This window comes from Manis pentadactyla, chromosome 11 (genome assembly GCF_030020395.1).
Source record: "Manis pentadactyla isolate mManPen7 chromosome 11, mManPen7.hap1, whole genome shotgun sequence".
Taxonomy (NCBI): domain Eukaryota; kingdom Metazoa; phylum Chordata; class Mammalia; order Pholidota; family Manidae; genus Manis; species Manis pentadactyla.
The window spans coordinates 83,323,886-83,347,987 of NC_080029.1; the positions used below are offsets into that span (position 1 = coordinate 83,323,886).

The 24,102-nt window shown below is 41.4% G+C and overlaps 1 protein-coding gene across 11 annotated transcripts in view; it reads right to left on the reverse strand.

Annotated features, from left to right (window-relative positions):
* Positions 1–24,102, reverse strand: part of RYR3 (ryanodine receptor 3) — a 515,713-nt gene that overhangs the window by 267,770 nt on the left and 223,841 nt on the right. For all 11 annotated transcript variants that reach the window (XR_008992553.1, XR_008992552.1, XM_057488647.1 and 8 more), the window contains exons 6-11: positions 21,186–21,298; positions 20,181–20,280; positions 17,369–17,462; positions 12,952–13,026; positions 10,820–10,976; positions 301–474 (exon numbers count right to left, since the gene is read on the reverse strand). Coding sequence is in view for 9 of the 11 variants with exons in the window: in XM_057488647.1 (XP_057344630.1) it covers positions 301–474; positions 10,820–10,976; positions 12,952–13,026; positions 17,369–17,462; positions 20,181–20,280; positions 21,186–21,298 (713 nt within the window). In the remaining 2 variants the exon portion in view is untranslated. The remainder of the gene's footprint in view (positions 1–300; positions 475–10,819; positions 10,977–12,951; positions 13,027–17,368; positions 17,463–20,180; positions 20,281–21,185; positions 21,299–24,102) is intronic.

Here is a 24,102-nt window from a genome sequence, read left to right on the forward strand (position 1 = left end):
ATGATGTGGGCATCCCCAAACAGCATATCACTGATTCATTTAATTAATTCAAGTTTTAGGGTGCATTAAATAAATTTTATCCCCTCCTTACAGATTTGCCATATATATAACTTTTTTGCATGAATTTGGGGTCAAAGTAACCAAACGAGGCTGCACAACATGTCACAGAATAACTCTTTAGAAGAGTAGTAGTAAAAAATAAACATACATCGTGTCCACCTGATTCTCATAACCACGTCTCTTGGGAGTTGTTGCCAGCTTAGTGTCCATCAGTTCTGGGCAACCTTGCTGTCCTCTCACCTTTCTTTTCAGAGGTCCAAGGCGGGATGTCTTGGCATCTTGTGCTTTGTAGGTTACCCACAGACCACTGGCTATATGCTGAACAAAGCAGACGGAATCTCCATACTTGATTTCTGGAACTCCCATGCCTTCTATATCTCGCTTATGGCTAGAATCCAATTTCTCCTTGATTTCCTATTTCACAGAAAATGAAACCAACAGAGGCATGTCTGATTAAATAGAAATGCAATATATAAAATAAATCACCTATGAAGAATTTGTAAGCCAGGGAAGCCATTGCCAAAATAATCAAGATACACCTGTCCAGCGCAGGATTTCCGAGAAGCTTGCTTCCCTTTATCTGCTATTAACTGTAAAATCACAGGATTTCAAGTTTCATCTGCTTTGGTGATTAGTTAAATCCATGGGAAAGGGAGGCAGCTGGTAGGGTTCCTCTTTGGGTCTAATTTTATATGACCCTCCATTATACTTTTTCTTTCCTCATTGTAATTTAAGACACCTTAATAATGAACACTTTACTGGCCAATAAACTTAATTTCAGCAAGTTGTGTCTTCTATAATTTTGATGGTTATCTTAGATAAATGCCCTGACTCAGGGGCTTTAAAGATATCTGTTAATGTCATAAAATACCTTTTACAGAAATGAGCAGGCAGGGGGCTGCTGGGCCTTATGTCTAATGCAGTAACGTCAGTCTCTCACAGCTTCCTCAGTTGTATGTTGTAGTCAGTGGGTTTCATTCTCCAACTGCCATGGCTTCACAGAAAAGGGGCTCACTGGGCATCAGGTGTCCACTTGGTGACCACCTGAGGTGCCTGTCACAGAGTGAGCCAGGAAGGAGACCCATGGTGCATGGCAACTGTCCCTTCCTCATCAATCAGGGCCTCTGAACGGTTCTACTCTATTTCCATTTCTTCTCTACATCTTGCATTAAAGTGTTCATTTGTAAAAGCCATTAGCTAGGCAGCATTTTGAAATTTTTACAGAATAAAAATGTAGCATGCTGTTTCCTCTGCTTGTGACGACTTTACTCTCATTCTTAATGATGGAACAACAGCAGGATGTGTAATGAGCTCTTAGCATGTGCAAGTGGTATTTCTAAGTCCTTTACATGTATTAATTCTTCATTAACAGTCTTTGAGGTAGCTACAAATGTTATCCCAGTTTTACAGAAGAGAAAATGAAGATACAGAGGAAAAAAAATAATTTGCCCAAGGTCACTTAAGCAGTAAAAGAGCCCAGATTTAAACCAGGACGTGCAGCTCGAGAGACCACTGTGTTCTTTCTCACTACTCTCACCTACTCACCCTTCAACACCCTGCTCAGATGCCACCTTCTCTGTGAAGGCAGAATTTGTCTCTCGTGTTGTATTTCCTCAGCAGCTCTCATTTCTGTGCTGAGCGCTTAGCACATCGTAATGTAAATGTCCTTGTTTATAGGACACTTTCTTTTTTCTAGGCTATAAAAGAATTAAGGATATGTGCCAAATTTCAGTTAAGTGCAGATTTCTAACACAGAGAATCCAGCACCTATCAATTACTTAATAAATGTACATTGAAGGAATAAATAAATACAGCTGAGTAATTTATTTCTTTGAAATCTATTTTTTTTCATTTTGGCTCTTTTTTCCTTCAAACCTTCATAAAAGCAAATTCAGTTATTTTGCACACATTTACAGGATCATTTTGAGCAATGCTAATATTTTACAAGGAAATTCTTACTCTGAATGTATGTTGAAACATTGGCTGGATTTTTAAATATGGCTTATTTCTTTGAACATTTCCAATGTTTCCAAAGGAACATACTTCTGATTTTACAACAAAAGCCAACGGGGAAAACAGAATTTGATATATTAGGATTTCTTTATAGGCAAGTGATCAAGAATGCATTTATTTTACAAAACAATGGATGCTTGGATTTTCATTTCAGAAATATCCACAGTTCTGTAGAAACTCAGGCCAGCAAGAGGACTTATGTCAGTTTTCATCTAGCCTGTCCTCTAGCCACAGGCAGTGTAGCAAAATGAAATTAATACACACTACAACTGTTAAATATGAGTAATTACACTGCAGCCAAGAGCTCACAGTTTAAGTAGTGCATGTTTCCAAACTATCAAAGGCTATGATCACTTCATTTATTTTCCCACTTCTCATTTATTTAAATATGACTTTGTCAAAAGAAAATAAATACTAGGATCTGCTTTTGTAGAGTCTCATAAGTAAATGGACCATTATTATTTTTACAATGGGCTTCTCTTTGTGTCTTTGCTTTTACAAAACGGCATCATCTCCCAAAGTTCCATGGCTGTCACTGCAGTGGCCACTTCTAATTTAAAAGAACAGGAACAACGACAAAAGCTAAAGCATAGAGAAAAACCAACACTGAAGCCAATTCAACCCAAATCCAAATAATAATAGCAACAATGATACATCGTTAAGGAAAGAGAGTATTCCATGATAGAGAAGACTGATTTGGCTGACACGGGCTATGATCTCCTTCTCATTTAAGCCTGAACAAATAGTCTTTTCCTCTCAATTTCACTTGACTATGGCCCCAGATGCACTTACTCTATTGCTCCATATGGAACCTTCCTACATGATAGAGCTAATTCAGTCACTCCTCTTCAATAGCTCCCCAGTTCATACAGAATACAACTCTCATTTCTGAAGTTCTTATATACCATATGCTTTAACCAAACTGGACTATGTTCCCATGATATATCAAGATTTCCTTCCTCAGGGTCTTTACTGACACTACTCTTTCTGCTTGGAAATCCCCTACCTCATCTCTGCATCTTTACATCTCATCCACCATGCCTTTCCCAGATCCACCTTTGCATCTTCTCTCATCTCCTGGCACTTTCCTTCACCTTTCTCAAGGCTCTACCATCTTCCATGATATGAATCCTTTGCTAGCACGCTTCCTGTTCCCTGACAGGTTCAAAACTCTCCAAGGGCAAGACTTGGATTTTTGTATTCTACACTATGCTCACTTAAAATAGGTTGCAAATAATTCGTTTTTGTTTATTGGTCTGTGGGAATCAATGTATCTGTTTATCTGTATCAACCTTTCCTATGATAGATGCTGAGCTGATTCCAAGAGGAAACAAACAGGTTACTTAGTCTAATATGTCTTGAAGGATAATAATAATCAGTATTCCTGTCTCTGCTGAGAGCTTACTAGGAAATGCTCATGACCACCTCATAATTATCACATAGACAGCTGGTTTAGATGATTAAGTTACTGCTCTTCAGATCAAAGATTTCTAGAAGGACAAGGAGAACTGGAAGGAGTGTTTTTCTAGCACCTGCTTAGAGTGAAGTATTTTGCTACATACTCCAAATGACAACACCATGATGTGATTTACCAAGGACTTACAAATTGATATGTATTACTGTAGCATTATTCACAATTGGCAAGATATGGAAGCAACCTAAATGTCCACTGAGAGATGAATGGATAAAGAAGATGTAGCACAATGGAATATTACTCAGCCATAAAAAAGAATGAAATCTTGCCATTTGTGACAACATGGACCTAGAGGGTATTATTCTAAGTGAAATAAGACAGAGGAAGACAAATACCATATTATACATAGAATCTAGAAAACAAAACACATGAACAAATAAAAACAGAAATAAGCTCATAAACACAGAGAACAGACTGGTGGTAGCCATTGGGGACAGCAGAAGGGTGCTTGGAGAAATAGGTGAAGGGGATGAAGAGGTACAAATTTCCAATTATAAAACAAATTCATCACAGAGATTAAAGTACAATACAGAGAATACAGTCAACAACAGTGTAATATCTTTGTATGTTGACAGGTGGTAACTACACTTATCATAGTGAGCATTTCATAATGTGTACAATTTTTTGATCACTATATTTTACACCTGAAACCAATATATAATATTGTATATCAACTATGTTTCAGTTAAAAAAAGAAAAAATGGCAAAGACAACTTTTAAAAAAGTGGTATGTATTATTATACATGACATGTTAAAAACATTTTCTCTAAACTTTTCAATGGCCCTGTGGTTTTAATTTCTCCTACTTTAAAGATTATAAAATGAAGGCTTGCTCAAAGCCCTGTAGCTAGTAACTAATGGAGCAAAATCTAAAATCAAATGTAATTCCAAAGTCCATTTGTCATTTGAACATAATTTTTTGAATGGTCACCACTAGTAAGGTTAAGTATTACTTGTATTACTGTTTTAGTTGTTTAATGACTATTATAAAGAAGAGGTTGAAAATATATGCTTTATTTTATGAAAAAAATGGCTCTGGGTTGTATGGTTCTATAAGCTTCAGGAGTCATACCTACAAGCCAACAATGACAGCAAGGTGATATGGTCTATATTCAAGGTACAACTGTAGTTTGGAAGAGAGAACAACTCATTTTGCCTGGGAGTTAGGGATGATTTTAAACAAGATTGACACTTGATATGAGCTTGACAGGAGATAAAGGAGAGAAAGGTAATATGAAGGGAGACACAATTCTAGTAAGATTGGCATAGTGTGGCAAGGAAAGTCGTGAAGGTCCAGGAAGGTTCTTGAACAACGAAGACTCACAACTTTATCCTATAGGTATGTTTCTTAAATTCACAATGTTAACAGACTTTCTGTAGAAAAGGGAACTTTGGATAAGTTCTGTATCTTCTTCTATGAGTCAAAGGAACATTAGGCTTCATAATATGGGCTCTCAAGAGTCCTCCAGTAAAAGCAAACAACAGAAGGAAACCAAAAACACCTATTGAACTCTAGGTAATGGACTTAAAAAAAAATTCATAGAATTATTGTTTGGAACAATTCTTGCAGAAAGCTACTGTAGAGAATGGAAAGCCACTGGGAATTTTAGGTAGGGTAATAACACAAGGGTTGCATCTTACAGTAATCATTACAGTAGCAACATGAATGATGGATGAAAAGAAACAAAGCTAGAGAGGGGTGAGTATGGCTTTAGTAGCCAGCATGATATTTGGAACAGAGGAGGGCCAAATTCTTGTTTACTCATTGGAGTGAAATTTGTTAATTGACATAATTAAGTCTCCTATGTCCACAGAGGACAGAAAAGTAGCTTTCCAACAGATTGTAAGTGCCTAGAAACGTTTCAGAGGAAAAGCGGATCTGGGAAGATGAGCCCATTCATGGATGCTGGGCTATGCCAGGAAGAAAGCACTCCTCCCTGAGCATCTGTAGAGAAACCTTGAGAAACAACCTTCAGGTTTGCTTCTCCACCAGTATAGCTCTCTTCTGGATGTTGGACCTAGAATTTGAGACCTTTAACAAAACTGCATACTGCAGGACATAACTAGGAGCCTGGCCGACCCTGTGGCTGCCCAGAGAAGCTCTGCTGGGCGGGGGGACACAGAGGCCGTGCAGCACCTGCAGCGTGGGTGGGGGGGCAGATGCCCCTGCCTCACTAGGGCAGGCACATTTCTCAAGCAGAAGTCACTGTGCTGGCCTCTTCCCTCCATCTCTGTCATTGAATCCCCACACTGTCACCTTCAGGCAGCCAGAACTACTGCCACGCCCTGGGAAGGGAGCACCCAAGGTCATCCTCCTGGTCTCATTTAGTCCTCACAGCAATCCTTCAGGACACAGCTGCTTCAACCCGGTTTATTTTTACATAAAGGGACCTGAGGGCTGAAGAGCAAATGGCAGAGTCAGGATTCAAAAGCCCAGGTTTCTTCCACTTCAAAGCCTGTGGTTTTCCTCGACTGCTTCTCTCTTGGCCCAGTTTGAACAATAAAGACTTGGAAAACCACCCATTTAAATGTTCTGAATGCTGCCCAGATTTCGTTTTCAGTGGAAGGGCAGGAAGTGCTGTCTCTAGATGTTTGAATCTTATGATGCGTGATTTTCTCTCTCTTCCTCCCTCCTTTCCTCCAAAGCCTCTTTCCCCAACTGAGCACTTGGTGAGGAACTAGAGCGAGCAAGGGGACTGGCACCGACAGCACGATTGCACGCCAACACTTTCACAAGAGATGCCCCGGGAGCCCAGCTGCCACCTTGTTTGGGGCCTCTGGGCACCGCTGAGGTTAGGGGGCACATGAGCATTCAGTGTAAGGGAGGCTTTCCACACACAGCAGAGAGAAAAGCGGGCAGTTTTTAAAAGACAGGTAGGGAAGTCACATTTGGCCAAGAACACAGTGCTTAGCATGTTGTAGATATTTGGTAAATGTTGACTAAGGTGAATTTAATGCTTTATACATCAAGGAAAAATTTCCTCTGATTGAGAATAGTGATTGCTCTATGACCATAGGCAAAAAATAGGCAAAATTTGAGATTCTATCTCAGTCATTTAACACTTATGGTAGAGTCATTAAAAATACCTGTGAAATAAATGGGTTCCATGTGAAAAGGCTTGCTTTAACTTTATTAATTCAGCCTCCTCTGAAAAGAATTCAGTGTTGTAAACTGACACTGAGACATGACATCTAAATAGTATTACCATTTCAGAGTAAATATTCAATCACATTACCTGACAATCCTTCGGGAATGGCCTTGCAATGTCAAGACTACGGGAAAATGATGTGAAATTAAGTTCACAGGAATTTGACTTAGGTGTTCAAAATAATGAATCTCTCTCCTTCAATGTTTACAGGCAGAGTGTTATCATCCAAAATGGCTACACAGTGATGACAGAAGACTTCTAAGAAGATGATGGGGGTTAAAATGAAATGGATTTCACTCTGTATTTTAGTGCATGACCCATTAATGGTCCCCTCAGCAAGCTATTTTCACTTACTACATGCTGCACACAGTGTTAGGGGCCAGGGTGCAGAAAAAGTGGGGTACATGTGCTCATCATCCAGGGCTCCCTGTCAAGTGAGTGGCAGCACAAACAGTAGCCTGCTGGAGGACAGTGGGAGAGCCCTCCTCCCATAAGGGGCACATGACACCTGTCTAGAAGGATGAGAAGGAATTCATGAGGGAACTGTGCAGAGGAGTAAAAGGCATTGTTCATGGAGGTTTAGCAGTGAGGGGAAAAAAAGAACATGTTCAAAGGCTGATGAATATTCAGGATGTTAGAGCCCAAGGGACCCATGAGCAAATGACAAGAAACAGGCAGGGAAAGGGGCAGGGGCCAGAGCATAACCTTTATGACAGGCCTCAGATGAGGTACAACTAGACTAAGAACGGGGTTCAGGCTCTGCAGAGAGTGGTTGGGAGTCAAGGTGGATCTAGGTGACGGGCAGCCATGCTCTATCTCATGCCACACCACTTCGAGATTGAAGGGATAAGGTGGGATCCTGCAATGTAGAGGCAAGAATACATCCCAGACCTCCAGTTTGATTTGGATCGTAATGCTGAAGGAGAGGGAAGAAAACCTGGACCCAGCTCACATTGGCTCATTACTCTGTATGTTTCACTTAGCTCACTCAAAGACAGTCTGATTCGATCAGAGCCAGGCAGGCCAGTGACTGCAGCAGGTGCCTGGCCCTAACCCTCTTCCATAAGGCTCAGGCACACCCCCATCCCACCCATGTGCACAAGACTCATGAGGGCACCTGCCACTTCCTCATAAGGGCAGCTTGCTGAGGATGTTAACACACATCTGCAGCTGTTCCATGCCCCTGATTTAGTAGTTTACTGCTGTAATAGGCTAATGCAACCTGAAAGAAAACATGGGGTGGGAAGCCCATCATTGCCAAATGACTCACAGCCCAGCTAAACCAGTGTCTTCCCTGAACCAGGAGCCTGGGAGTCTCTTTTGTTTTCTAGATTCTTGGACAGATGGGATGAATATCCCCACTCAACTCCATTCACAAAGGCACAGAAGACACACTATCTGCACTTCTCAGCCTTCCCATGGAGGCCCCCAGCCCCAGCGTCACCACCCACATCCTGAAGCACTGTCACAGACCACTGCCGTGCTCACTGTCACGGAACACCTGTGCCAGGCAGAGGCTGCGAGATGACTCAGTGCCCTGGCACTGTTCAAAAACACAGCCACCAATCTCTTTCTGCAAGGGAACCTCACTCTCCTCCAGGAGGGGAAGCACACGGGAGTGCCTATGAGGAGGAGAGCCTGCACCCGGCGAGGTAAGAATACATTTTCTAAGGAGGAATTGGGAGCCCCAGGGAAACAGAGGCAATTTTAGTGTTCTTCCCCCAAGAGCTGTTTGGATTGTGTACGGCACAACAGCGTGTCCTCCACACAGTGTTCCTTTTTGTGCAGCTTCACAGGCTAAGCCGCTGAGTGCCCTACCCACACAAGGCCCCAAGGAAGCCCCATCTCCCTTGGAAACTCAGCGTTTCTTGGCACCCCATGGTGTCGAGGTCACTTTTATGTCAGTTTCTTTCAAATTAAAATGAAGGTAAGGGGCTGAATACAGCTGCACTGAGACGTATTTAAAACCTCTAACATGGTAATTGTGATGAAATGTAACCACACTGCCAAGTGCACAGGACAATGTGACTCATGGGTGACTTTTACATCCAGCTCTGCAGGAGCTGGCCACCCCCATGGTATCTTGGTGACTTTCAGCCATCAAATGCTTGCCTCCAAGTGCATGGAAATGGAGGAGCTCGGGAGATAAGCAATGAGCCTTTCAGGGTAAAATGTGCTCACAGGCCGGAAGTGGTGCCAAGTGGAAGGAGTGTCATGAGGACACTCTGTGGTGCTCTGAGTTTGTGTGGCTTTCCCCAGAGACCATGGCACAGCGCTGAACCATGTTCCACACAAGGCTAAGTTAAGAAAGGGATGAAATGAAAGAGTCCCTTGGAACAGGCTCTTGCCAGGCTGCCTGGAAGGCTACCTGATTGTTTGTTGTCATAAGAGAAACACTTTTCCAAAATGGTGAAGACCTCAGTGTCACAGTTCTGCCCTGGCGGGGCACATCGAGGCTGGGCCAAGGAGACCAGGGGAGAATGCTCAGGTGAGGATGAAGCCCAGCCGGCAACCCGAGGAAAGCCTTCGCTTGGCCATCAGCCACGCCGAACCACTTCCTGCTCTCTGCGTCCCCCCTCCCGCCCACACCTACTCTCAACCCTGCCCCCAAGTCTAAGGCTCTCTTAGGGAAGAATCTGATCTTGCTCATCTCTGTTCTTAGGACCTGTCTGTGGTGTTGTTCCACTGGTTCTTCCAGCAAGCTGTGTGGCCCTCAGCTGCTTCCAGGAGTGTCTTACTACATAGACACACATGGGAATTTACAATCCTTCTTGTGTTGGGAATGACGATACTTGTGAGGATGACATGGAGGAGGTGGGCTCAGAAAACCAACATGAAGTCAAGGAGCCAACACACCATTGGAAGAGAAGCAGATGAAAGGTGATGCTTGAGGGGAATTTAGGGCAGGAAGCTCACATTTTTTAATGTTTGAAATACAGATGTAGGAAAAGCCTAACTCTGATACAGGACAATTTGATGGAGAAAAACATACATGCCAAAGAGTTTCTCTGCCTAAAAAGACTATAGGACCATAAATAGAGGTAAAAAGGGAGTCCAGACCTCCCTGCTTCAAAGAAAGGTGGTGCTGGGAGACTGCCCTCTTCTGATTAAGCAGCAGACATGCCCCTGGAAAATTCTGCTGTCAACTTCACGCTGAGTTCTACATGAACAGAATCATCAATAACCCTTTCCTGAAATCGTGTTGAGAACACAAATCAAGACCTATTTCTGAAAAAGACCAAAAAAGAATGAAACTAGAGATGAAGCTCCTGAAGTTATTAGGATGTGCAGACTCCCTGATGACTATGCACATGTCTGTGCACAGCCTTTCTTATGCTTGGATGATCTTTCGAGAACAATGAAAAAGTGACAGAACATCTAACTGCCCATCAGAAGTTAGCTCAGCATGCAATTCTGACCATCCAACTAGATCCAGCTCGGAGTTATACAGCATCAAAGCCTGGCAGAACATGAAAATAGAGGTCTAAAAAAATAGTTGTCCACATACACATCAAATGGCAAAGCCATACATTTGAGGTTAACTTAACTACCACAGGATCCATATTAAATGCAGGTTGGGAACAGACAGGTGAGAGCTAAGAGATCTGAAGAGAAGAGTCAACCTAGAAAAAGGATGAGGAAGGTACCAGTAACTTTGTAGAACACAAATAACTGCAAGATGATGTCATACCTGGAATTATGCCCTTTTTGCATCTTTCTGAAAGAAACAACTTCCTTGGATAAAACGAAAGGGCCATTAAAACTTATGCCTCCATGTTACCATTGCTTGATAGGAGTGAAGCATGTGACTTTAAAAGTATTAAAACAACTTAGAGCATATTAACAACAATATTTTCCATTAGCCTTTGAGCAACAATGTTCATTCTTGTGGTCCTTGTTTTCTAGGGCTTTCCACTTTCAAGTCTCTCCTCTCTTAAGATGTTGACATTCACCCAAGGTACACATTCCTCTGTGAATACAGTTCAAAAGATACAAGAAGAAAGTGTTTATCCTAGGTCTAAATTCCAATTTTGTTTTGTTCCAGCCTACTTTCTTTTCTACCTGAAAGTTTCAGGGCTTCCACTTTTAGAACAAGGTCAATGCTCACTTTGTCACACCTTACCTTTGATGCCCGGAAAGAGAAGGCTGTGGACTTGGTGTCTGACTTTGCCCGGTCCTGCAGTAGAAGGCCTTGGTCCTCTGTCAAGGCCAGGTAGTGGCCTGTGGTGAGATGCCGGAGTCGGAAAGCCTGGCCCCACCTGATGTTACTGCCACTCCAGCTGGGCAGATGAAACAGACAAGAAACTGCATTTACACAAAAATAAGTCTTTTTCAATATTTATCCTGGGCTTTTTTACATAGCAAACAGACTTAACAATGCTTCTGGGGTTTATTGTCTAAGGGATAAGGCACAATCTCCTGTTCTGCTCTAGGATTTCATGTCTGTCTACGATTTAGCGTGGTTCTCTCATCACCTCTCTTAAGAACACTAAGAAAGAACACAACCCTGGGAGCAGGTCAGTGATTTACTATAACTGCAGGTCCCAAGCTTGCAGCTTTTCTGTCACTCCACTGAAGTATCTTGAGGCAAAAAGCCATAAAAGGAATGAGACGCTTACCTTTTAAGGGAAACTTGCTTTTGAGGAAGCAAAGCCTTTCCAAATGTGCCATCTCAACTCAAACATTTTACTACCACAAAGAATCCTATCTTTAAGAGATATAGTAAAAATATTTGTGCATCTTACATTTGTCAGGCAGAGGCAGATAATAAACAAGCATAAATAAATAAATACTGTAGTATGTTAGTAGGTGATAAATCCTATGGAAAAGAAGTAAAGCAGTCTAAGATGATTGAGATAAAGGAGATCCCATGTGGAATGCCAACTTTTTCACAGTCCTATATCAAAAGGTTGGCAGTCAACAAAAGTTATGGTTAAGTTTTAGGGGAGAAATTATCCATCAAATAACTTGAAATGTATTCATTTTTTTAATTAGAATAAAATGTTTATAAGACACACCTATCAAATTTTAAAATGACTCTCTGTTTTATCCAACTCTTCAGAGCACCAACAAATCCAAATTATGTTGATAAAAGGCTTAAATTCTTCATGTTTAGGTCTCAGGGGAAAAGGCAGCCATATCTAAAACAATACATAATACCTATTTTGACATTTTTTTTTAAGTCCGTTAAGCCAGAACCAAGGCTTAATATCCTGAGAACAAGAGTATATCACTGCCAAAAATTTAACAGGGCTGGAAGGACAATATAAAGCTCCAGGCCAGCTAGCACGTGGGTGCTCCTTAAAATTAGTATTCTTTAAACCAGTAATCTTCAGAGTTTTTCAGTAAAAAATTTGAATGTCCCAGAATGTCCCAGAGTGTGAGTGTGTGTGTACATGTGCACGAGTCTATGCATGTAAGAGAAGTTCTAATATTATCTTCTGATTTCTTATAGATTATCTCGGGACTCCCTTGAGGGCATACACTCCTCATGAGAGAGAGACATTTACTTTGAACATGTGTTCAGGGAAAGGAGAGAGGAAAACCAAAGATGGCAACACTTGACATTCCTCTCTTATCCCAAGCACTTGAGCTGTAGTCTAACTTGCAATCCTTCTCAGCAAAATAAAGGTCTAGAGCTTGCTGGATGCCCCCTCTGTAGTTTCGTGTTGAGCAACCACTTGTTTTTTTTACTCAGGCACATGACTCAAAAGTCTCAGCCTCCTGTTCCTTCCATCCAGGCGGAACACTGTTTCTTTCACAGCCCCACGTCTAGTGCTGTTTTAGTCTTCCATATCTCACGCCATCAAAACTGCTAGTTTGGGCTAACTTTCCACTGGGGCCAGAAAAACTACTGAGATGAGTATGATTAACTGGGTTCCAGATAATCTGTTTAAGAAAACAAATAGGAGAAGAACTTTGATGTCTTTTAGTGGACGTATATGAACTTGCCTTTTATAACCTAACTACCACAAGGGCAGAAGTTTAGGGCAGCAAAGTGTCTGGCTTCAGAGTCAAAACAGAGGTCTTAGAAATCGTGTGTGTGAGTGTGTGCGTGTGTGTGCGTGCGTGCGCATGAGCACCTGTGCGTTGTTCTTCAAAAACCAAGTCACAGAAATTTCAGAATTTAGCTCTGGGCCAAGGAACTTTTGGGAGTTTGCCAGATGATGCAAAAACAAATGAAATATTTATGAGAATGGACCTTATAGGAAAAGAAATAATCTTGAGAAGAGCACCACCCTGACCCTCCATTACCTTATCCGAAGGGGTTCCACTCGCCACAGAGATCTGGCTCGTGTCCCAGCTCCCCCACCTTCATAGAATATCCTCCTGCAGGGAGAGCTGGAGATTAGCTCCTCTGTGCATTAAACTGATCAGCACCAGAAAAGGAACAGCTCCTTGCGGAGGAGGCTCAAACCTGCTGTTTTCCAAGCCCTCACAGAATTAGCAAAACGCAAGGCAAGAGTCAAAGAGGGGCACAATTTTCAGGCTCACCCTTTTATGACAAGGATCGTCTCCATTTCTACATCAGGAGTCAAAGCAGGCCAGTCACCTACCATCAGATGGTATACTGAATGCTCTAATCCTTTCAGGCTAAGTTCTTTGATGTAGTTTCACAGCTTGAAAAAATGTAATTGTACTTTTAAAACATATATACAATACAGAGTATATACATATATACTTCCATTGTTCCAGGAAGGATGGAACAAAGCTTTATGCTCAGCTGTTGTAACGTTCATAATTTTATTACTGTACTGTTTTGCCTTCTTCCTGCATTATGACAATCTTTTAATGTAGTTTTAAATAAAAAATTTTTTGGAATAATTTTAGATTAAAAGAAAAGTTGCGAATTAGTACAGAGAACTCCTGTACACTCACTCAGTTTCCCCTGCTGTCATTATCTTACACTACTATGGTGTGTTTGTGAAAATTGAGACTCCAATGTCAGTACGTCATTACCAGCTACACTCAAGACTTTATTGGATTTCAGCAGTTTTTCTGTTAATTGTTTTTCATGCTCCAGAATCCAGTCCAGGAAACCACAGTGCTCTTGGCTGTCATGCCTCCCCTGATTCCTTTGGTATGTTACAGTATCTTAGTCTTTCTTGTTTCGACTTTGACAGTTTTGAAGCGTATTCACCAGACATTCTGTAAAATCTCCCCCAGTCTGGGTTTGCCTGATGATTAGCAAAGTCTGTTTTTAAATCCATACAATAGAGACCCACCTACCTGTAGCTAGATTATGAGGAATTAAATCAAAGATCCTCATTTAAGAGTACATCACATGAACAGTTGTCCCTGGGTTACCTGGCATACTGAATACAGACCTTTTTTTTTTGTTTTTTGAGAATCTTGTGACCTTAAATCAAGACTGATTATTTAACTGCATTTAATTTCACTAATTCATAGAGGATTTATATATACCACAATCAAATCACTCAAGTCCCAGAAGAATCTTGACCTAGATTTGGAGACAATAGGTAATCAATAGAGATGAAAAGGAAATTATATTTATTTTTACTCTCAAGTAGTAAGAGAGTTATGAGTTGGTTGAGAATAGCTTGGGCGTCAGGCAGTCCTGAGTTTGAGTCTGTAAGCTATGTGACCCCATGTCATTTATTCTGTGCCCCAGCTGCATTAACTGTAACATGAGCCCATTAAGGACACTTAAGTCACAGAATGATTTTTAGGAACCTAATGTGCTTTTTAAAGTAATGAATGTGCACAAAGATTCCAAATTTTGTTTAAATACAGATGTTTATAATCATGCAAAGAAAAACACATTATAGGCACAGAAATACAATGAAACACTATATTAACAGTGGTTGCCTCTGGGGAGGATTATAGAAGACATTCTAAAGCTTTTTCAAATGTACATGTTATTAGGAAATATGTAGGAAGTGTTAAAGGAATCATTCCTATATTACTTCAGAGCACCAATACTCTGAGCCTAGAATGGTAATGACACTTCCCTGGCCTCCTAGTCACACAGGGCTTGTTGCTGAGATCTTCACTGATGCGTCTTTTCCCCCTCAGTGAGGGCTAGAAGGGGCTCTCAGGTGGACAGAGTGGGCAGCTCACCCTAGGTCACGGGAGTAGAGAACTCTCTCCCTCTGACACCTGCAGAATTCTTGAAGGTTAGTCCTTTCCGTCTGGGAAATGCAGGCATCTTGCTCCATTTAATCTCATGAGGTTACAGAGGTTGAAACAACCTGTTCCTGTTCTCTAAAACAATTACCCAAGGAAAGAAGTCCTGTGGGTGGTGAGCTGAAGTGCTTTGAAAGCCTGGCTGACAGCTTAGTCTTGGCTTCAATAGGTTAAGTGAGTTGCCCCAGGGTGCCTGACAAGCCAGAGGCAGAACCAAGAATCAGAGCCCCAAATATTAGATGTTTGCTTTTGGGTTTGTGCCCTGGGACCTCTCTACCCAGCCTAGCTGCTCTCAGCTTTAGAAGGAATAGGAATGATTTCCTCTGGAAAGTCAGCCCCATCACGTAGTATCACTTGCATCCCTTAATGGCTGTGGGGACCTGTTAGTATGTTCTCAAATTTCTTATTCCTTAGTCCTCTCTCAGATTTGGCTATTTCTGGCCATCCTGAGGATCTGCCTGACAACTTCACCCAGACCTCAAATAACAACCAAAGCATCCTGTTTTAAATGAGGGCCCGGTTTGATATAAATATTCAGGTTCCAGGATAAAGAGCAGCTGCTTGCTGACCCCATTTTAACACCTTTGTGATTCCTTACAAAGGAAAGGAATAAGCCTTTGCATTTTTATTTGTGAACTTTTTTTCAAAATACAAATTAGATCCCACAGAATCCTCAGCCAAGGGGAGGCTGCCTTTCCTCTTCCGTTGCTGGTGGTGCGTGTGCCTGCTTCAGGGCGCCCATTTTGGGAATTCCTCTCCGTCTGTTTCACCCTCCCCAGCACCTTCTTTCAGATATTTGCCCAGTCTTTCCTTTCAGTCAGGATTTTGTTGAAGCACTTGACAGGAATGCCCACCAAATGACAAGCTTCTCCAAGCTGCAGAGTTTCTGCCGGGCTGCTACTAATTGGTTCTAAATTTAATGATCACTGTGGGGAGGAGTTGAGGGGTAAAAGGCCATGTGCAAAGTTATCTCACATTTTCCAAATTCCCATCTTTTAAAGAAGAACAGTAATGGGAAGAGAGAACTAGAGAGTTTGGACGTGTTCCATTTCAGATACAGATAACTGTAAAACTCATTCAGTTCTTTAACCACCTGCAAACTTTCCCCTTAGCAGAACAAGACATTAAAGAGAAAGTACGTGGGCTATTGCATAATTTCACTGTTTAAAAAAAAGGAAAGGAAAATTGCACCGAATAGGATCACATGGCATTATTTAGGGTAGGGAACCCTGAATTCTAAGGGAAATCAGGTCAGCCTAACTTCCCTACTCAGAGAAAACTGAATAGTGGACCAGTGCCAAGGAAGCAGTTAGTGAATTAATCAAGCACTTGCTGTAGGTCTGTGTTGATGTGTCCTAGACACTGTTCTCGGTCACATCTGGTTCCTGTGAAGGTATATTCAGAGAACAGAGCAAGTAGGAAGACACTCAGAACACAAGGGATACGTATTGCTAATGGATAGTTTCTAAGATGCTCAGTAGCATGTGTGAGCACATTGCTACTGGGGGTCCCTTAGTACATCAGATAAGAAATAAGCCCTGGCTGGAGAGTCAGCAGCAGCTCTGGCTTCTAGGCTCCCCTCTGCAATCAGCCAGTACGCGACCTTCGGTAGGAGCCTGCCTTAGATGATCTCTCAGCTGTGAGGACATGTTCCCACGTTTCCAGGGAAGGGAAAGAAACACAGGTAACAAGGTTCCTGCAGGCATCATGCAAAAACAAAGAATGTATTACCATCAGGAGATCAGACTCACTGCTCTCATAGGATTCAGCCTAACTTGGATCTCAGATTTGGATTTATTTTTTTTAGTATTTATCAGATTTCTAAAATTATAGGGGCCAAGCTTTTTATGCTGTTCCTTTGATGATGAACAAAATTCTAAAAGACCCTTCAATATGAATTTTAGACCTGGATTAATATCTTCCATCTCCTGATTTTGAGTTTTTGAAAAGCATTCACTGAGGGGTCGAGGACTAAGGAACACTTCAAGCTCAGCAGCTCCCTCCAAGGCTGCCCACGGCCCCCACCCCTGCAAATCCAGCTCCCATTGGATACTGATATTTGGCTTCTCCAGTCCTATTTGGTAATAAGCAAAATGCAATCACCAAACTCCACCTTAATTCCTTAGCACATGAAGGGAGAAAAATAGCGGTGATCCTGCTGTTGAAGAGCCTGGCGAATAATCTGTGTTAAGTGCATAGGCTCACTAGAATGATTACCTGATTTCCATCACCAGAACAGGTGCTTCCATCTGCAGTTAACCACCAGAAACTCTGTAGGCACCAGAGCAACCAAAATAAAATGAAGGGATTGGGAAGCATCATAGAACTGCTTGCCTAGGCAGCAGCATGTGCATAATTCCTGTGAGCAGGCTGTAGTGTGCTTTCACTCTTGTTTTATAAACTGCAATCCATGGTTGGAGGGAGGTCTGTCCATTGACCAACACCCAGAATTCATCTATGGCCACACCCAAACTCTTTAGTCTCAGTTACCTGGGACTGGAAAAAAACAAAGCAACTGGCTTACCTGTGCTGAGGATCATTCTGGTCTGTAGATGGTATTGTCAAACACTCATCATGACCATGAAAAAGACGTACTACATGCCCACCAAGTAGGTATCCTATAAGAGAATCATATTCTACCATAAACTGATGCAAAGTATAATAAAGAGGAAACCATGTTTAAAAAGGGTAAATTCATGCAGGCCTGAGTCTGTTATGGAAAGCACCAAGAGAGAACCATTTGGAAAATGACAGATTCCATGAATTTAGGCCCCAGGCAGAAAAGACAAGAAAGTCAAAACAATTATGACACTGAAAGTTAAATATGGTTTCAGAGATGAGCAAGTCTAACATCAAATGTAACATGAAAATAGTGTCAATCCATATCATTAAAAACCAATAGGAAAATGAAATTGCTACTGTTAGGAAGATAAGGTTTTTCCAATTGCTCAGGATGTAAACACATCCAACACCCAACTCCTGGATAAATTCTTACAATCTCGAGGTATATACTTTGTGGCAAAATCCAAGTTAAACTGTAGTCATGGGAAAGAAAGTAGGTTCTGGAAAGGGGCTAGCAAACTGTATTCAGAGCTGACTTAAGGGATGCTAGCTTTTGAATTCATTTAACAAACACAGATCAAACCTGGATAATACTAATCCTACAGTACCAAGGGGAAGGCAGAATGATGTTCTAGTATGCCTGAGTTGACAAGCATAGAGGCCACTATCAACAAGCACTTAGCTTTCAATAGGAAAAGAATCTGGCCATGGAGCTCAGAGATGTATAGGAAACAGTGAGCTTCAAGGATGACCAATAAGTCTCAATAAATTCAATGAACATAGTAGCAGGAGAGGGGCCACAGTCTGAGCTTTACATTGCACAAAGAAATAGAATCTGTTATTCCTTTGAACTAAAAAATTCTCCAGGCCAGACTGTTCTCAGGAGATATATGGACTTAATATGCTTAATGTCTGTATCAGGATTTTTTTTTTTTAACATGTAATTAGATCACTTTAAGGGCTGTCAAACTCTTTTGGGTGTCGGATTAAAGCAGCAAGGATGAGAAGTCATGCCAGAGGAGAAAAGGGTGTTATCAGTACATCTTAGCCAGGGACAGTATGATATTCCCTAGTTCATTTTTTTTCATCCATGCAAGGCAAGTTCTTCATAAGTTTCCCTCAAATATTCAGAAATCTTTTCCCCAATTTTCCACCATCTTACTGTATTACTACTTCTAGTTGTATGCTTTTTTTGCATTAAAATAATTCATGATAGACTGTGGGGAAATTTTTAACAGCTAATTTATTTAGAAAATTAAAACCTTCCATGGTCATGCTCTTGATTAAACTCTCCATCATCTCATGGCGGGGAGGCCATGCCCCATTCGGAGTCCATCACTTACAGTCCTCAGGCTCCTCCAATCAATATTCTGCTCACATAGAGAAAACTGCCAAGTGCTGGTGCACCACAACTTCTCTTAATTAGAATATATCAGGGCAATAGTCAGGAAAGAAGGGTCATGATGAGGATCATTTATGCTCTCAGGGCTGAAGTGGGTTTCTCACCAGTTGATGCCAAGAGGCCATATCTGCAGGGCCAGATGATTCAAGTGAAGAGCCATCCAGGCAGAATTAAAAGGGCACTCAACACTTCTAGAAGGCTCTTTTTGACATGATTTGCAAACATCCTTAATTAATCCCCACAAGCCTTCTGCTGGGACTGGGAAATAATTTTATTCCTATGGTGAAAATAAAAAATTTAACATGAAGAAGATTGTCAAAAACTTCCTTGGGGAAGATTTAAAGCCAGAGCTTCTTGATTCCTGATGAAAGGCAATGACTGATATTAGACTTAAGGCTGTGGGTTACTTTTGGCATAAAAGAAGAGGGCTAACATATCCTGCCTTTTTAAACTTCCGACAAGCTGCCTAAATGTTAACCGACCGTGGTCTCCTGATAATTCAGGTTAGCTATGGCGCCATCTGAAACTGGAATATTACCTTGATATTCTTAGTTTTCTATTTTCAAACATCACATCACAGAATGTCTTCTCAGTTTGAAACTACTAGGCTCAGGAGTGAAAATAGGGTTAAAGCTTGTGATATAGGTATTTTAAAAAATTGTAATCTTGCTATAAAGCACTAGAATGGAATGTGATAACACATAGGTCACTGACATTTGGTTATTCTGCTCAGCTGTGATGTTACCTATGGGTAAAGTAAGGCCAGTATACCTATTATATAACTTGAAAGAGGCACTGCCTGTCTGGCTCCAAGAAATGAGTTATGTTGAATAAACTTTGATGGTATTACTTCCAAGGGAAAAACACTGAGAAAATTTCATTTATTGTTTTTAAATGGCCTTCCATAAATACAAATAAAAACAAATAGCCAAACACATATTTATTGTAGAGAATGTCCTTTCACCTGCACAGAGAGATTCATTGGGGAGAAATATTAACAATCTCAATATCATCATCTTGGCAAATTGCCTCATCTAAAATGGAAGATGCTGAGGTCTCTATACTTATAACTAGTAACCATAAATAAAAATGAAGAGTCAGTGGTAGACAAGGTATATATCCAAGTCATGAATACATATAGTATAAAATAATGGACTGCAAAGGATTGAAAAATGTTAGGAATCCTCATGTAATCAGAAATCAGGACAGAAAATAATCCACACGGACATCAGGGGAAAAAACTGAGGCAAATTAAAATCATGCTGTGTGCTAGACATTGAGGTGGGAACTGGGAAGCATCAGAATATGTCACTATATACAGCACAAGACAGACTGGCAGGCTGAGGGCTGATGCATATGCAGAAAAGCACACCTTCTTCGATGCTACTTCCTGAGCAGGTAGGATGTACATTCCAGAGTGTTTGCATAAAGGAGGCATCCACTTGTATGTTACCATTTGATATGGAGAGATGCTGCAGCAGAAACAGAAATGAGACAGGCTTTAAATCACCAGGCCAGTCCTGACAGAGGCAGCTCACCTAGAATTCGGAGGACTGAATTAAACAGACTCACTGTCATCTGGCTTTCTACATAGCCTTTGGATAGTGCTGTAAGCAATCTAGAAGCAGCCTCAGAGTGGGGTACTTTATTCAAGGAAAACGAAGTTTGCAGCGACAGAGGGAGCAGACAAGTGTTGACTTCATCCTGTCAGCTGGATTCCTGATTCAACAGGAAGTCATAAAATGTCCATTCTTGATAGGAGAAGAGAACTCACAAATGGGAAAAAGTACTCCAGCACTCGGTCTAGGCAAGGTAAAATCTGCTGACAGGATGGTGCCAAGAAGCTTAAAAACTTACCCCTGGCATTTCTCTGATCTTCAGGCATCCCCCAATTTCCTCTACCCAAGAGCTTGATGTCCATGATGCTGGCCTATTACCCATTCCCAGGTGCAAAATCCCACCTGCATCACTGAACCACCATGACATCCCATGTGCTGAAGCATTTGAAACATTTCTTTCTCCAACATAAGCTTATTTTCCTATATCCCATTCTTTCTGGCTTGTTCTTTACTGGACGAGAGGTAACCATGTGAGAAGTTCACAGTAATGCTCATTTCTAAATAGTTGGCTTTCTCAGAACGTGCCTGGGGCATTTTAGCCAAGTTTGTTGGGCACAGTACCTTGGATCTGAAAGGACAGCCAAGTTTCAGTCCCAGGCCCCGTGGACTTGGCAGGGCAGAGAACGTGACCCCCTCTCGAGTACACTAGGCAAAGCCATTTTATCCTACCTAACTTGCTGTGGCTCAGGTCTCCCTGGCCATCCATTCCTAAAGGAAAATATTCTAAAAATGAAAACCAACTGTTAGGAAGCACTTACAAGGTATCTTTCAGAGGACACACTGACGAGGATGAGGTCATCGCCGATTCGAACTTTCTCTCCCTCAGACCTCTGTTTGGAAGCAGGATGTATGGTCCACCAACAGGCTTCTCCTACATAAAGACTCCCTGAGTTAGTCATTGCTTCATGGAAGCCAGTGTCCCTAATTCTGTCCCTCATTCTTCTTTCTCCTGATGACAATCTGCATACGCCAGACCTCAATTTCTATAAACTACAGGCCTTCCAGTTAGCCCCTGCTCTTGACTATGTCTATCATTTTCTCTACAGACAGAAAGACAGTGCTTGGGCAAGAGTATGGGAGGCTGGAAGCTAGAGAAGACTTTGAGCATTTTTAGTACATACAGATACATAAGATGAAACTGACAGAACAGCTAATGTGATTGAATCTGACCAGGGGAGATTTTCAGTTCTATAGGACAGTTTGAAATGAATGAATGACTGGGTCATAGAAAATTAAGCAAATGACAATTATTAATTATGGGAAAACTCAAAAGCAATACAATAAAATGAACCTGATCATAGTATATTATGATGCACAGTTACATCAATGGAAATAGTTAATATCGATCTAGTAGTTACATAAAAAAATAGATGTAAATATATGGGGTGGGTAGGAAGACAGGCCAGAATGGAGATGAAGAGCTAAAATTTAGGACATCAATAGACAATTCCTAATCTGAAAGGAATAACTACATATCAATACACTATATTCCTTATAAACAAGTGATAATACTAAAGGAGCTGAAAGTAGATGCCCCAGAGAGGCAGGAATACAGAACAGGGATTGGGTTGGGCAAAAGACTGAGGTTTTCAATAACCCCAGGTGCACTATTTATCCCTTTAAACTATGTAAGTTATTACTTCCATTAAATGAATTATTATTTTGCTTGAATAGACCTCTACATCTGAAGTGGCAAAAGATATGTACAACCATTATGTACTCTGAACCACCAAGGCCACCTGGGATGAAGTGGGCCCTAAAGGGGCACCCGGAAGAAGAGGGGCAGGTCAGTGGTTTGGAGCCTGCAGGTGGAGTTGTTCCCAGAATCAACAGGATATGGGCCAGCTGAACGTGCAACAGTACTTTAACTGTTTTTCTTTTTTTTTTGCATATTTTCTGTCCTCCTCCATCAAATTCTCAAGATATGTCTAAATGCTAAAAACAAAACAACAAGAAAGCTTTCAAAGAAAATAACTCAGTAACCAAACTCAAGGGCAAAATGATCACCAGTTCTGCTAAGTAAGTCTGCTGGACAGAGAAAGCAATTCAGACTTGTTCAGGAAACGTCTTCCAAACTTCTCACATTCTTTAAAGATTCAACTCTAGAGCATTTGACGTGTTTTCAGTTTATAAGAGGCTTTCAAGTCATAGGTTCATTCACAGAATGCCTGGGTCAGAACCAGAATGCTGTTCTGTTGGGTTCTGTCTGTGTGAACCTCCTCCTAATGTGAGCAGACTCACCCCAGGCAGCCCTGAACCTTATCTGAGATGTCCATGCATTCCCCTTCCCCACAGTTCCAAGTCAGCCTTCTTCAAAGGAGGATATGAAACAGGCTGGAGCTGAGGTTCACTGCATTATTTTAGGCTCTAGGTTTTCATGAACAGCTAGCCCACCCTTTTCTCCCTGTCTTCTGTCAAAGTCGGCTTTCTATCAGCCAAAGCATATGAGCTTGGGTTGGTTCATGTGTTTCCCTGGTCTATTAACAGAATTCACACCAAGTCTCAATTTAGGAATTTAGAAAAAAGTACTGGAAGATATTCTCCACTGCTACTTCCCCCCTATTTTTCTTGGAGGCTCTAATAATTAAACAAAACAGATTTCCTGAACTCATTACAAGAAAGTAGTATTTCTCAATTTCTTTCCAACTCTCAAAGTCTAAAGCCGTTTTACTGATGTCAATAGAGGAACCACATAGGACTCCTCAGAGCATTTACTCCAAGACAGGTGATTTATATTTAGAGGCCAATTTCCATTCAAAGAGTGAGGCACTTCACTAATTTTGTAATTTTCAGCAAAGGTGGGCAACATCTTGGAGGAAATTATATTTTAAGAGATAACACTTTAGCTGAAAACAAAACCACCTCAAATCAAATTCAAATATAATCTTATTTTAGGGGAAAAACCATAATGGGCAGAGGCAGGCCTACTTTTCTGCTTTGTACAAAAACAAGAGGAGGAAAAGAGGACCGGCTGCAACACTCCTAGACACCCCCATGCAGGATGCAGAGACAGCAGGTAACTTGGTTGAAGCTCCAGACTTTTTTTCTAGATCAGCTATAAAATCAGACAATCTGGGTTACTCCCTTTTGAACTGACACAGATTGAAAATACAGTATGGATGTTTTTCTTTGGCTACCCAACACTGGCACTGCCCTTCTGTTTGGGGAAAATGTCATTAGTGTACCCGAGTTAGACTCTCCCTGGAGTATGCCTTAGGCTGCTTTCTCTTCCCTGGCCTCTCTTTGTCCTGCCCATTTTTCAATACCAGGGCTTCAGCTTTAGAGCAGATTCTATCCAACGTTCTTCCAGTAAATCCTCATTCTGCTTGTGTGAACCTGAATCAGTTTCTGATATTTGCAACCAAGAAACTGACTGGTACATAGTCCACTCTCTAAATGGCACAGAAATTCCATATATAATTCCCCTGACAGATTGCCCAGGAATATTTCCAGCCACAGGGAGCACTTCACATCCCAAGGCCAGTGTCCCTCTGCTGGATTAATTGCAGATATTGCCAAGTGGTTTCCTTCACTGAGGTGAAATGTGCCTCCTTTCAACTTCTACCCACTGCTCCACTGGTTCTTGGGATAACCCATAGTAAGTCAGCCCCTGCTTTGATACTATGTCTATAAATATTTGTAGATAGTTTTCTTGGTCCTCTGTGTTCAATTTCT